The sequence below is a fragment of the Ochotona princeps genome, chromosome 26 (assembly GCF_030435755.1).
Source record: "Ochotona princeps isolate mOchPri1 chromosome 26, mOchPri1.hap1, whole genome shotgun sequence".
Classification (NCBI taxonomy): Eukaryota; Metazoa; Chordata; class Mammalia; order Lagomorpha; family Ochotonidae; genus Ochotona; species Ochotona princeps.
The window spans coordinates 21,973,506-21,988,908 of NC_080857.1; the positions used below are offsets into that span (position 1 = coordinate 21,973,506).

Sequence of the window (15,403 nt, forward strand, 5' to 3'; positions counted from 1 at the left end):
ACTGACCCCCACCCCACTCCCACCTCAGTGGAGAACCTCCCAAGGCCTCACCTGGGTGAAGGAGCCATCCTCACCACACTCTGGGACAAACACAGCCTCCTGAGGCTTCTTGGCTTGCTCCAGGGCTTGAGCCCGCTCCAGGCGACACTTGCTCTGGCCGGCATCTGCAAGATGAAAGCGGAGAGAGGAGTCTGTTCTCAGTGCCCTCCAGTTGGAGACAAAATGTTTGCCCCGCAGAGAGAGAGAATGAGGGGAAGCCCCCAAATCACTCCCGCCTCTGCCTCCCCTCCCCCTGAATGTGTAAGAATAAAAATGTTTCACTTCCATTGATTTCTACTGAGTTTAATCTATAACAAGTGATCCCATGGGGATCTCAAACACGTTTTGTCATACAAGGCTCACAAATACTTTCTTCATAAAATTAAGGCTTCTTGGGCTGCTTGTGAAGCCTCTTACAACTCCTGGGATAACTCTAGCCTCTCTGAATCTGTACAGGGCTCAGGAAGCTGATGCAAACCATGTAAACCAGCGAGGCAACTGTGAGACTTCAGGGAGAGCTGAAACCAGGGCAAACTGAAAGACAGGCTCCCCTGGGGAAAGCCACTCCTCTGCTCCCACCGTGTTGAGCTCTAATACCAACAGGACTTCCGATTTCGGCAGAGAAGTGAACAAGCCAGATTTTCATGTTGAATCTCTCAGTTCCTAAATATTTTTTTAATGATTTTCATGTTTGCAGACATGCGGACAGATCCAACAAAATACATCTGTTGTCCAACAACTTGAAATCCCTGTTCTGAAACCAGTGGCAATGCTTACAGCCCCACTGAGAAAACAGACAAGCAAGTGGAGCACCAGACAGATGGCAGCACACGTCTCCCAGCCCTCACCCCCAGTGGCAGCGTCTGAAAGACAGAAAAGCACTGATTCTTTCGGAGGAGGTAGGGAATCTTTTTCCTACCATTTGGATCCTGATAACACCATTTATGGACCATACAAAATGATCAACTTAAAAATAAGCCTGCTATAGATTTAGTAAATTTGGAATCTTGCCTGTGGTTGCCTTCTAGGGCTAGAAAAAATGATTTCATCCACCTTACACGGTTCATGGCCCAGATGTTCCCCATGCATGCTTAGGAGGGCCAGTCATTCTTCCCTTACATTCTGGAAGATGGGGCAGAGAGACAGGCTAGCTGAGTCAACAAAATGAACCAACCCATCTGGAGCTCTCTCATGGAGAGCCTGCAGAGAGCAGTGATGCCAGGAGCCCCTCCCAGGAGGCACGCAGGTACACACTCACCTTTGCATCTCCCACGATGTACCATGCCCAGGGTCGGGTCTCGGCACTTGGCTCGCTGGTACTCACACATGGACTCGTAGGTCCTGCCATCAGAGGCACAGACTGGCTTGGGCTGAGTCCTGGAGCAGTGCAGGTTGCACTGAGGATCACGATCACTTATCAGAAACTAGGTCGGGAAAAAGGGAAAGGATAAAGAGGTTACTTTTGCAAGAAAAGTGGAGGAAAGTCCATGACGTGTGGTACTTGTTGGTGCTTAGGGAAACAAGTCCAAGTAATCCAAAGTTACAAAATTCTAGAGGTGGAGGTGACTGAGCCGATGCAGAGCCTCAAGGACAAAGTCTTCCATTCACCATCAACACAACAGTGGCCCACGGATCATTGGTAGGTGTGGCACCCAGAAATCTCCTACATTAACCCTCAGAGGGAGCCTAGATTCAATAGAACCTAGCATGTACCCAAGGAAACCTTAGTCCCGGGAGTGGCAAATCGCCCAAATCACCCAATGTTGCACACCTGGAAGTGAGGGAGGCTGAGTTTGAACCCAGGCCTCTCCAAAGGACAGTGAATTTCTAGAACATCTTTTTTTTTTTTTTTTTTTTTTAATTTATTTTTTATTATTAATTTCATTGCATTATGTGACACACATTTTTTTTTTTACACTGGAATTCCCCCCGCCCCTCCCCAAACCCTCCCCCTCCCACAGTGGATTGCTCCACCCCGCTGTATTTCCATAGTTCAACCTCTAGGACATCAGGTGTTTCCATCCTTGCGGGTGGTCACATCATCTCGATGTGCGTCCAGAAACCAAATTTTTACTTTGAAAAGTGTTGTTTTATCAGATACTTGCATTGAGCCCCAAATCTATCACACTTTCACATCTGCCCACTGGCTGTCTGGAAGACTATGAGTTAAGTGGTTTTTCTATAAGAAAAGGGGGCTACAGAAAAGTGGGTAAGACCATTGTTTCCACACTAATATCATTTTTTCCCTGTATCTGGGGTAGGGGAGAAACAAAGGGAGAAGCCCCACCCAGCCTCCCACCCATCCCAGGTCCCTGATGTGAGGCATGCTCTAAGAGTCCTGCTCAAGCAGTTTTGATAGTTCAACAGTTCTGAATTGCTGCCAATCTTGTCATTCTAAGCACGATGAAATCTATTCAGAATCCGCAGGCTGACATAGTCTCTTCATGGTTGGGGTTCTGAGATCAGCTGTTCAGTTTGTGGGATCTCCAAAGAAAGTTCGTCTGAGGTGATCCCAGACCTGATTATTGTGTGTGCTTGTCAGTACAGGGTCTGGCACTGTCTGTCTCCCCAATCAGCTTATGCACATGCTGGTGGTTGCAATTGTTGGGTCAGTCCTGCTTCCAGCCCTGTGTTCCATGCGAACCGATGGGTGTTGCAGTCCAGCCCGATCCTGCCCACTTCATACTCAGCCCTCATGCAAACCAGTTGGAGCTGTAGCCTAGTTGGGGCGACTCCCCATAATTCCCACCAGGCCTGTCCCCTGCCCTAGTCCCCATGCTTGGCAGTATGTACCGCAAACTTGTTCGGTATGTCCCACATCCCATTTAGCTCTCATACATGTCAATAGGCATTGAAGCCCGGTTCAACCCAACCAACTCTACTATCCAGCCCACAGACATACTGGCATGTGCCTTTCTGTCTAGCCACCCATGCCCTTGTCCTGGCTTTTGTGCTCTCCAATGGGAATGGTAACCCAAGAGGGGGTTGCCCACTATTTCCCTACTAGGTCACTCCCACTCCTGGATTATGCACTCTCCAGGTGGTTGCGCAGTTTAACTTGACAAAATTAGCCCCAAGTGCCAGCCTGTGCCAATGATGCTATGGTAAAGCCCAACCAACCATCACCCACTCTAATTTTTGCTTGCACCAATCAGAACAATCAGCCCAATCTGGCTTTTCCCTGATCTAGCTCACATGATGCCCACAGGTGTTGTAGCCCTGCCTGGTCAGGTCTGCCCCCATCTCAACTCACGCTCACCACTCCAGTGGCAGTGGTGTTCCAGAAGGGGAGCCCTTCACATTCACCCTGCCGGCTTTGCCCCCTCCTTCCCTGATTCTCAGGTGTGCTGGTTGGGCACTGCGGCCACATCTGGTACAGCTCACCTCACCTTAGCATTCCGTAATGTGCACTGGTTTGCGTTGTGACCGAACCTGGCCCGACCCACACTCTATTCTGGTGCTCAGATTCGCCAGCGGGTGATGTGAACTGGTTCAGCCTGGTCTGCCCCCAACCTATGCCAAAAGTATGACGGTAGGTATCTTTTTCTGGCCTGATCTGGGTTGCTCCCTATTGTGGTTCTTGTGCTCACCTGCAGAGACTGTGTCCCGACAGAGGAGTTTCCCAAGCTCCTCCATCAGAACCTCTCCCTATGCCAGATCTAGCACATACTGGTGGGTCCATGGGCCACCCTTCCTTGCTGGCCTTCAATCCATTCATAACCTGGGTAGATGCTGGATGGACTAGGCTAGGTCTCTGCTCCTACTGAGCCATGTGTGAGCAGTGTCTGAGTATGGACAAGCCTTGGCTAGGCTGAAATATCCAACAGTAAGAACTGGAATGGGTTTTGTGTTTTCAATCCAGTCTATGATGTTTGATGAGTTTAAACCATTTACATTCAAGGTTAGTACATATAGGTGGTAATTTGGTCCTGTTATGTAAAAATGGGTAGTTCATTGATTCAGTCTTCTGTTGTTATTTTACTGGGTTGTTCTTCACATTTGCCTTTGGTTTTGGTAGGTGCTATTCCTTTTCTCTGTCAAGAGAACATTTTAAAGTATCATTTGTAGGGCAGGTTTGAAAAAGCATGTTCTTTTAACTTTTTTTTTTTTTAGTGTGGAAGGATTTTATTTCATTTTCAAAGACAAAGGAAAGTTTGGGTACATTATCCTGGGACGACTTTTTTTTTTTTTTTTTTTTGCTTTTAGAGTCTGGAATATGTCACTTCATTCTCTTCTGGCCTGTACACTTTCCTGTGAGAGATCTGTGAATTTCATTGGCATTCCTCTATACGTCAATTATTTTTTTTCACAAGCACATTGAAGGATCTTTTCCTTATGTTTGATTGAAGAGAGCTTGATTATCATGTGTTGTGGTGAAGATTGCTTTTGGTCAACCCTGTTGGGAGTTCTGTGCCCCTCCTGGATGTTGTTTCCCAATTCTTTCTTCAGATTAGGGAAATGTTCTTTTATTGTTTCATTAAATACATTTTTAAATCCAGATTCTCTTTCTGCACCTTCTGGGACTCCCATAACTCTTATATTTGGCCTTTTAATAGTGTCTTTCAATTCTTGAATACTTTTTTTAGCTTGACCCAACTCTGCTTCCAGCTTTTGTTTGTTTCCCCCTGGTGACAGGAAATATCTTCTAATTTTGACATTCTTTCTTCTGGCTCCTTCATTCTATTTTGGAGACTCTCTGCTGTACTTTTTTTTTTTTAAAAGATTTTATTATTACTGGAAAGCCAGATATACACAGAGGAGGACAGAGAGGAAGATCTTCCATCCGATGTTTTCACTCCCCAAGTTAGCCGCAACGGGCCGGTGCGCGCCGATCCGATGCTGGGAACCAGGAACCTCTTCCAGGTCTCCCACGTGGGTGCAGGGTCCCAATGCATTGGGCCGTCCTCGACTGCTTTCCCAGGCCACAAGCAGGGAGCTGGATGGGAAGTGGAGCTGCCGGGATTAGAACCAGCGCCCATATGGGATCCTGGCGCGTTCAAGACGAGGACTTTAGCCGCTAGGCCACGCTGCCGGGCCCTCTCTGCTGTACTTTTAATTTACTTCACTGTATTCTTCATTTCTGACATATCAGCTTTTATTTGATTCCTTTCCTGTGTGACATATTCCTTAAATTCCTTGAATGCCTGCTTTACATGCTTCTCATTGTTGATAAGAAATTTTGTAACAAGTGTTTTGAATTCTGTATCCCCCATTTTCTGATGTCTTCCTCAATTAACTCAGCTTGGCAAAGGGTTTTGTTCCTTTGCAGGGGAGTCTTCAGTAATATCCATTGTGCCTTGGTCTCTTCTTTTGCTCTTGGTCATTGTACTTCTGGTTATAAGATTCTTCTCCTTGGGGCAGGTTTCTAAGCTGTGTCACCCACAGGTCTACAGTTTGATTTTACTTTTTGCAGTTGGTACATGGCTTTTTGCTTGCAGTCACTTGTGTCACTCCCTCCAGTGAGTTCCAGGTCTGGGCTCTTATGTTAGATTTCCACCATGGTCTCTGTATCCCTAGCTGCTGGTTCAGCACTCTACCTCCTCCTGTGATACCATGCTGCTGTTGACTCGTTGTCTGTACAATGTGTCTCCCCCTTCCTGTTCGAACAGTTCCCAGGATTAGGGAGACACCAGGTGTCCTACATAGCTAGGTTGTTGGTGGTGCTGATCTTGCTGGAACCTGTTGGCCGTTTGGACCTGGTTGTTGCTGGAGTTCCAGCCGCTGGTGCAGTTCTGATTGCCACTGGCTGAAAGTTGCTAGGATGTCTGGTCACACCACCCTGTTGTGTCCACTGCTTTCCTGTGTCCATCAGTCTCCAGGTGCCCCTCTGCTGTCAGTCTGTCCTTTCCTATTTCCTGGAATGTGCCTGCTCTGCTTCACCTTGACTAATGATTCTTTATTTGTGTAAATGTGTCTCCACCCTATTCTGCCATCTTAATTCTCCTATTTTATTTTTTAAAAGATGTATTTATTTTCATTGGCAAGTCAGATATACAGAAAGGAGAGAGAGGAGGAGAGACAGAGAGGAAGATCTTCTATCCGCTAGTTCACTCTGCAAGTGGCTGCCATGGCCAGAGCTGAGTCAATCCAAAGCCAGAAGCCAGGAGTTTCTTTGAATTTCCCACGTGGGTGCAGAGTCCCAAGGCTTTGCAAAGGTCATCCTGAACTGCTTTCCTAGGCCACAAGCAAGAAGCTAGATGGGAAGCAGGGCTGCCGGGACATGAACTGGCGCCCATACGGGATCCCAGAGTGCTCAAGGCAAGGACTTTAGCCACTAGGCTACCATGCCAGGCCCAAGAAAAGGGTATTCTGATCTTAAAAACAGCCATAGCAATCAGCTTGGGAAGTGTGCCGAGTTAAACAGATCTCTTTAGTACAGCATTTCTTGGACAACTTTTGACACATTCTTATGTTTTGTGAATTTCCAGGAGGTACATTGAATTAGAGACAGCCACAGGTTAATTAACTCATCCCATAGAGTTTGTGGGAGTGTCAGTTCCTGCCCCACCTGATGGATTGGCCCAAGAAACTTGCTGGATCAACCAAGTGCTGTGAAAGTGATGACTAGGGACTGCAAAACAGGGCATATGGAGTCTTGCAGTTTCCACCCAGGCCTCTTGCTGTACTCCTCATGGAGTAAATCAGCCACCAGGTAAGAAGCTTGACAACCATAAAGCTGCTACACTGAGGAAGCCCAAGTTAACATGAAGCAAAACCATGTGGAGAGAGACATGCTCAGCCCAGACACAGAGACATGTCAGCATAGAAGCCTTGCCATGAGCCTAGCCCTAGCTATCGTCTGACTTCTGTTAACAGAGGTGAAAGTCACTAATGTTTTAAGAGACCCCAAATGAAAACCATGGGCTGAGCTCAGTCAGCTCATGAAGCTATAATAGATAATGATATGTTATTGGTTCAGCTGTTTTGCGGCAGTTCGTTATACAGAAATCAGTAACCAGATGAAAGAGTACAAATAACGAAGCGTTTTCCAAATTTAAATGAATGGCAGGTGTTAGGCCCACCCGTTAAGATACTAGCCAAGACACCTTTATCCCCCATCAGAGTGCACAGGTTTGATTTTCAGCTCTACTCTTGCTTCTAGCTTTCTGCCAATTCGGATATTCTACCTGGGAGGTAACAGGAGGCATAACATGTATTTGGGTTCCTGCTATCCATACAGGAGACTTGGCTTGAATTCATGGATCTGCCATTGTGGGTGCTTGGGGCTTGGGGCATACCAGTGGAAAATTTCTCTCTCTCTCTTTCTCTCTCTCTCTTCTCCCTGTTCCTCCTCTCCTTCTGGCTCAAATAAATCTTTTGAAAACTTCTTTGACCATGAACCCAATATCCATGAAAATCCCTTTAACAACTATGCAACACAACTGTGGAACTGGGCTGCTAGACTCCATGAGCTTCTGTTCAATAATTTTAAAATAGACCATAAGAACTGTGAAAGCTGAATCCAGTCCTAACCTGCTCCCTGCATGGCAGAGGCCTAGGCACACCAGAGATTCTATCAGATGACTGGAGGATGTGGCTCTTCCACTACAATTCACAGCAAAGTCATGAGCACACATGTAGCCATGGGAGCTGCTATAGTTGACCACATATATTTACACCAAACTCAAAGAGGTTTGGGGAAGGTCTGAATATAGGCTCTGTTTCAAATGCATTTGTAGGCCCTTTGGGTGAAACAAAAAGATGACACCTTGTTGTCTGGCAACAAAATCACACCCTTTATGGGAAAGCTAGAAACATACACCCCACATTAGCCAAATCCCAAGGGAGTCCAACCCTGCCCACCCACAAGTGCACAGGCAACATCTTAGCACACAGCCATCTCCTCCTGCTACCTGAACTCCTGGTGGGCTACTGTGCTCGGCGCAAGGAGGGGGCAGCTAAGGGTTAAAGCCCACACATAATACACAATCCTTGCAAGGAGGGACAATGCCACCTGGCCCTCTCCTCTGCTGTCCTGAGTTCACCATGCTAATAATTAAACCTGAGTCCTGTGCAAAGCCCAAGGGAAATACCCTGACAGTGCCTTAGGAGCACAGCATTGGGGCTGGTGCTGTGGTGCCTGTGACACTGGTGTCCCAGGTTGGAGCACAAGTTTGAGTTCTCGCTGCTTGACTTTTTTAAAGATTTATTTATTTTTATTGGAAAGTTAGATATACAGAGAGGAGGAGAGACAGAGAGGAAGATCTACCATCCGTTGTTTCACTCCCAAGCAGCCACAACAGCTAGAGGTGAGCCAATTCGAAGCCAGGAGCCCAGAGCCTCTCCAGGTCTCCCACGCAGGTGCAGGGTCCCAAGGCTTTGGGCCATCCTCTACTGCTTTCCCAGGCAGGGAGCTAGATGGGAAGCAGGGCCACCGGGATTAGAACTGGTGCCCATATGGGATCCAGGCACATTCAAGGCGAGAACTTTAGCCGCCAGTCCATCGTGCCAGGCCCACTGTTTGACTTCTGATCCAACTCTCTGAAGCAACCAAGAAAGTAGCAGAAGATGGTTCTATTACTGCCACCTATGTGGAGACCCAGATGAAGGTCCTGAAACCTGGCTTCAGCCTCACCCAAACCTGGCCTTTTAGGAAATGAACCAGTGAATGGAAGATCTCCACCTCTCTATATATAGCTCTCTAGCTCTCTGTCAACTGGTCTTTCAAACAAATGAATAAATCTCTTAAAAAGATAAAAATTGCCAAAGGTTCATAGCTTGTGTTAGGTGCTGGAATTCTGGGGTGAGTCAACGAACATATAAAGCCCTTTCCCCACAGGAACTCCTCACCTCTCAGGTTGCTGTGAGCAGGTCAGGGCCATGTTGACCACCCCGCAATCTCTGCACCAGATCCTTGGCCTCAACTTTTCAGAGTCTTTGAGTGATGGTCCCCTGCCATGGCATCCCAAGTCCAACACAGCCTGCCCCCGGCCTCCTCTCTGGCATCAGTTCTTACTGTCCTATGGCCCAGCTCAGCACTGGCTCTGTGGTCACTTTTCCTGGGAGTTGCTTTTGCCCCTCTTTCCTAACCTCCAAGGAACCCTGTTCATGCCATACTTGACGTCATATATTTTCTCAGGGGCTTTCTCTGCCTTATGCAAGTGAGACAGATTCCAGGGATAACATCCCACACCTTTCTTTCCCTAACTGCCTCCTAACAAGGTTTGTGAAGATGAAAGCCTGTGTTGGGACCTGTGGGATGGCACAGCCCTGATCCTGAGCTTCATGAAGAAGAACCTGATGGCCACTATACCTGGGAATGCATCCCTAGCATCCATCTAACCCAAGACACCCAAACAGTGATACTTCCGACTTCACCTTGCCTCCCAACCAGCTAGTGCCATGTGCCAGACCGGACCTCCCTGGCTTCTATTGCTCCCATAGATGGGGTGTGACAAGAGGGAATTTGTGCATGAAGGAGTTTCCTCGAGACTGAGCTTCAACTTTCTTGAGCTACATCGTCTCCTCTGCGTTATGTGGGCAAAGGCAGCCAGAGCTCCCTGTGCCCACTCCAGTTCAGGATAGTAACACTTAGTAGGAGCCATCCACAGGGACTCAGAGTGCCCAGAGGTCAGGACTATTTGCCCAGAATGTATGGTCCATGATGTCCAGCCAATCAGGACATTGCTGGTAAATAGCTTTTGATGTTGTGTGCACACTCTTTATCCTTGCTGAGTGACTCTGTCACAAGGAAATACAATGCCAGGGGTATCAAGCTAAGCATCTAATTCTAATCCTAACCCTAAGTCTATAAACATCCCTAATCTTAACCCTAACCCGAACCCAACTCCAAGCCCAACTTTAACTCTAGCTCCAACCCTTACCAAACACCAACCCTAACACTAACCCCAACTCCAACCCTAACTCAATCCCAATCCCAACCCTAACCCTAAGAGTTGCATGCTGCTTATTCTTGGGGAAGTTGTTTATCCTCTCTGGACTCTGGCTCATCTGTAGAAAGGACAGCTATATACCCTGCCTCAGAAGGTGATCATGAAATTACTTAACACATTGTCAGTTATGTAACTTCTTACTCATCTTCTTTTAGAATCTAAAAGGAGAAGTGGCTTTTTATTTTTTCGTAAAAAAACTTGCCAAAATTGGAGGGGAGGGGGGAAGGGAAGAAAAAAAGACAAAGTTCAGTTTTTCACACTCAAGGAGGTTGCCTTGTTGTCTACGCCACAGGCCACAAGGGAGGAGAGCTGCATGCCTCACCATGGCATTGAGCTTCAGGCCATGAATTTGGCTGGAAAATGTTTTGCTATGTGCCAATAGAGAGCCTACAGCAGCAGCAACAGAGCCAGCTGAGTAACCAGAAGGCACTCAACAAACAGGCAGGTTGAAGAGCTTCAGAAGCCCCAACCACCTTCCCCGCCTGGGAGGAGCTCCCTGAAGATCCCAAAGTAGAGGCACCCTGAGACCACATAACACTTTCAGAGATTTCTCGTGTCACTACTAACCATCTTCAGGACCCCCCCTGACTCATTTCCATCTGTTTTAGGGCTTGTGCATACTTTTGACTACTCTTTGAAAAAGGCAATGAACTCTCTGAAAGGAGCTGTGCCCTACAAGGATTAGCCAAACCCCAGGACCTCACAAGCTCACATGCACCAACTCTTCATCTACCATGTGCTGAGGACAGCAGTCCTGCCTCTAAGCCCAGCCCCATATCTAGTGCAGGCAGCAACACACACCTGCTATAGTCCCTGCCATCCACCAGCCTGCCTCTTGCATGCGTAGTTAAAGAGCCAGACTGCCATCCTAGGGACCCCAAAATACCATCAAGTCAATTGCTAGAACTCCCACCATAGAAACATCCCAGACTTGTCTTGTCCAAACCATCATGGTTATTAAACACTATCACTTCGCTAATGTGTAACTGTGTTTCCCTTTAGTTTATTTAAATTTATATGACCATGTATGACTAGTGGTGGACATTTTGCACCGGAACAGCTATAAAATAAACAAGTTAAGGTGGGGGCAGCAGGGAGAGAAAGGTTGTCCTTAGTTTTTGTGAGGCTAAGACTGGACTAAGGGGGAAAGAAACGAATTTTTTAGAGAACACTTTCTGCACTTTCAACACTAGTCAATCCATGCATGACTGATAGGTCAACAACCAGTATAGCCCCAGAAGTTTGTCACAGTCCACTACAGTTACACAAGTGGCCTTTTCCTTCCTTTTGGCAGGGGACAGGAGGTCCAAGTTATTGTCCTGCCTCAGGCCGTGGCCCCTGTCAGTTTGCTCAGTACTCCGGCAAAACGCAAAGAATTAGAATCTCCCTTTTGGGACTTGAAGCCTGAATCACAGAAGTCTGGGTTGACCCCAGAGCAATCATGGGTGTTGGGAATCTTTTTACATTGCGCAGGGGCAAACTGTCTTCCCAATAAGCAAAACACAGGCATTTCCCTCTAGGGAGGAAATAGTATTTTCATAAAAATTCTCACATGGATTCTCTTCCTTCTTGCTAGCAAAGAGACAATAAAAAGAAAATAATGGTGTTAAATATGATTGCAAAATACGGAAACCAAACAGAAAAATCTGAAACAATTGGGTATATGCGGTTGCCTTTCCCCTTGGGAAGTAGACTCTAAGCATATAGTGTCTTGCTCACATTTATAAAGGAAGACAGAAATTTGACAGACGTAGAAATAAGACAACATTTCTATTGGGAAAGGAAGTCACTGACTGAAGGCAGCTTACGCCATAGGGATCAGGGTAGACAGAATGCCTGTCTGCATTGTGCATTCACTGGTCCCTACCACTCAGTCTCCCACAGAGTACAATGCAAAAACCTTGCCACAGTTTTTGCTGAGGGAGATCACCCCAAGACCACAAGCTGGGTCAGGTTTGACTGACTGCCAAGTTTCCAAGGCAATCAAGGGAACAAGACAGCCCAGCCTAGGGCCCCATCGGGGAAGAGGTGTTCAGTTCTTTATTATGTACAGCTGTTCTCACAGTCAAATTCTTCTTGCTAGTACTACCTAATATATAACCAGGACATAAAATTCTAACCAGGCGTTTTTCTAAGAACACTTTGCACTCTACCAGTTACAGAAGAGAAACAGGATCTGTATGAAACAGCTAAAGCACTGTCCCAGCCACAGGCTTTGGGAGAATAGTGACCATAATTGGAGCGGCAACTAGCATTTCTCGTTATGATAATATATTCAAAACCACAGGCTAAAGCCAAGCAGATTTAAAGTTTTTCTTTAATAAATTCATATGTGATATGAAAATTTGGTGCAATAGCTAATACACCACTTGTGCACTCCCACCCCTTGTTAGCATGCTTAGGTATGAATTCCAGTTCTATTCCCTATTCCAGCTAGTCTGTGCCAGCAGTTGGATGCCTCACCTATTTGGGTTCCTGTCATCCATGTGGGAGATCTAGAATTCCTAGTTCCTAAGAACTTCAATTTGGCCAAGCCTCCGCTATTGTGGACATAGAGGGAGTGAACCAGCGAAGGAAGGATTTCTATCTCTGCCTTTCAAGTAAAACTAAAAAAACAAATAAAACTTTAAGGCCAGCACAATGGCTCAACTGAATAATCTTCTGTCTGCAAGCTCCAACATCCCTTATGGGGTCAGTTCATGTCCTGGCTGCTCTGCTTCTGATCCAGCTCCCCGGCCTGAGAAAGCAGTGGAGGATGGCCCAAAGCCTCAAGACTTTGCACTCACATAAGAGACCCAGGAGTAGTTCCAGCCATTTCATCCATTTGGAGAGTGACTCAGTGGAGACCTTTCTGTCTCTCCCTCTCCCTGTAAATCTGTCCTTTCAATAAAATAAATCCCCCACCAAAAAAAACCCTTTAATTCTTGCATAACATAGCTTCAAGTACTCATGTTTAACACGTTTGCTTCCCTTAGCAAACAAGCTATTCTTAGTATCTCTTAGTGGTCATGATTTCTCATAATTCTGTGGGGTAGCTTTGTTCAGCTGGAAAGTTCTTCTGCTCTACCTGGTAGCAGCTAAGGTAAGACATTTGACTGTGTTCAGTTGGGATCTTGTATGGGGCTGTAACATGTATGACAGCTTCACTCACTGGGTGCTTCAGTTGGCAGCCCTGTAACGCCTGAAAGCTGGCTGGGCTTCTGGCTAACACAGGCTTTCCTCTCTGACCCATGATGACTTTATCCTTTTGTCTCTTTTGCCTAAATGTTTGACTCTTTGCCACCAGCCCTTAACCCTCCACCATTCCAATTGAAATTCCACGCTACCACCTAAGGACAGTGGCATCCACACCCCGCAGAGCAACTGCTTCCATGATTTACACACCACTACCAGCTTCCTAGGTGCCACTACTGCACCTCGGTCCTCTGCAGGATCACTTATCTGCTTCCATGTTAATAAAAGACGATGTCTTAGTAAGGATTAACACAGTGTCCCACCCAAAGTAGTGGTACAATACATGCTAAAGCAAATCGTGAATGCTCCTTCTTTAACAATGTTGGGCCCGGCGGCGTGGCCTAGTGGCTAAAGTCCTCGCCTTGAATGTCCCGGGATCCCATATGGGTGCTGGTTCTAATCCTGACAGCTCCACTTCCCATCCAGCTCCCTGCTTGTGGCCTGGGAAGGCAGTTGAGGACGGCCCAAAGCCTTGGGACCCTGCACCCGTGTGGGAGACCTGGAAGAGGTTCCTGGTTCCCGGCTTCGGATTGGCACGTACCGGCCCGTTGCGGCGCACCGGCCATTGCGCTCACTTGGGGAGTGGATCATCGGATGGAGGATCTTCCTCTCTATCTCTCCTCCTCTCTGTATATCTGACTTTTTAATAAAAATAAATAAATCTTAAAAAACAATGTGAAAAAGAAATATCTCTGTCCCAACACCACCAAAGCTCTTTCAAAGGTATAGAGTAAATGTCACCTTTTATAGGCAGGTGTGTGGTTCTGCAGATTACCTGGGCTTGGTACATAGCTCTGTCTCCTGACTCCAGCTTCCTGTTAATGAAGCCTCTGGAAGGTAGTAGGTATTGGCTCAAGTGATTGATTCCCTGCCACCCAGGTGGGAGACTTTGAGTCTGACCTTAGACTCCTCACACAGCCCTCCAGGAAACCTATCCACCACCCTGAAGCTCAGGCATCCCACCCACAAGTCAGGCAGTAACCTGAGACAATACAGGTGCTGAGTCTGAAATGAGTACGCATGCAGGTAGGAAACTCTAACAGTTAGGCAGTCAATGCAATTAGTACCCTAATCTCCCTAGCAGCTAGCAAATGCATGCACATGAGTAAGAATGGCAACTAGATGATTACATGGATTCACATGCAGTTTTTTGACACCCTGCTTTCATTTTTTCCCAGCTTCACTTTTATAAATAACAGTTTTTTCCACCTGCAAATGGCCAAGCTGCAGAAGCCCCTTTGGTGGGAAAGGGAAGGAAAATGGTCACTGCTGTATTCCTGCCAGCAGATTGTAATCCCATTCTGTTACTACTCCCCAGCTCACGACACTGCACAATCTGGCCCCTCTCCCTGAAATGTACTTCAACTTCTTCTACCTCTCAAAGTCCTATTCGACATTCTAGTCTCAATGCAGATGACGCTACCTTGGGGCACCTGACTTGCAGAATAGGTTGGGATGTGTGCCACAACTGTGATGAAATGATTCATTGCTAAGTTCTACATGTCTTGTTCACCCTCCTTCCCCAGGCTTTAAGCTCCTTGCAGGTAAGAACCTAGATCTGGGAGCTGCATCTCCGGATGTCTAGGATCCAAAAGAGGTCTTGCCCAAAGTTGGTCTCCTACAGCATTTATGTCTCCACCAAATGCAGAGAAACTGGCACCCTGCGAGATCAAGCTTCTAACCACCGGGCGCCCTCTTTTCACTCTGATTTGAACAACCCAGACTCTGTCCACCATAAAGCAAAGTTCCCTCGAATGCAAGGCTATCTAGCACTGAGCCAGAGGCTGCTCAAGAGGCAGAGGGGGCTCTCTTGGTACCTCTAGCAACACCACAGTGGTTGAGGTCTTCTCTGACAGTGGCCCCTCAGGCAGCAGAGAAGATCGCTGGAAACCAAAGACACTTTCCTGAAAGACTGAGTGGATGATTTTTCGGTCTTGTTTGTAAGTCCAAGTCTAGCTCAAGCTCCTGAAAACCATTTCTGGATGTAAATCTGCTACAACAAGGTAGAAATGGCACTCCTGGAGCCAATGCCTGGACTGAAAAGTGAAGAACCACATTCCAGACATCTCGCTGTGGCCCAGCTTGTAATGCTCCAACCCTGTGACCGTTTGCCTCCCCATCTACAAATACCCAACATGGGCCTTTCCCTTGAGGAGCAGTTTCCCATGAGAACATCACTCATCCACCTACTGTGGAATCCATCATCTGCACTGAAAAGCCACGGCCCTCTTTTTTTT

At 47.0% G+C, this 15,403-nt stretch overlaps 1 protein-coding gene across 4 annotated transcripts in view; it reads right to left on the reverse strand.

Annotated features, from left to right (window-relative positions):
• Positions 1-15,403, reverse strand: part of SMOC1 (SPARC related modular calcium binding 1) — a 145,814-nt gene that overhangs the window by 76,732 nt on the left and 53,679 nt on the right. For all 4 annotated transcript variants that reach the window (XM_058655506.1, XM_058655507.1, XM_058655505.1 and 1 more), the window contains exons 2-3: positions 1,298-1,463; positions 52-164 (exon numbers count right to left, since the gene is read on the reverse strand). In XM_058655506.1, the coding sequence (XP_058511489.1) occupies positions 52-164; positions 1,298-1,463 (279 nt within the window). The remainder of the gene's footprint in view (positions 1-51; positions 165-1,297; positions 1,464-15,403) is intronic.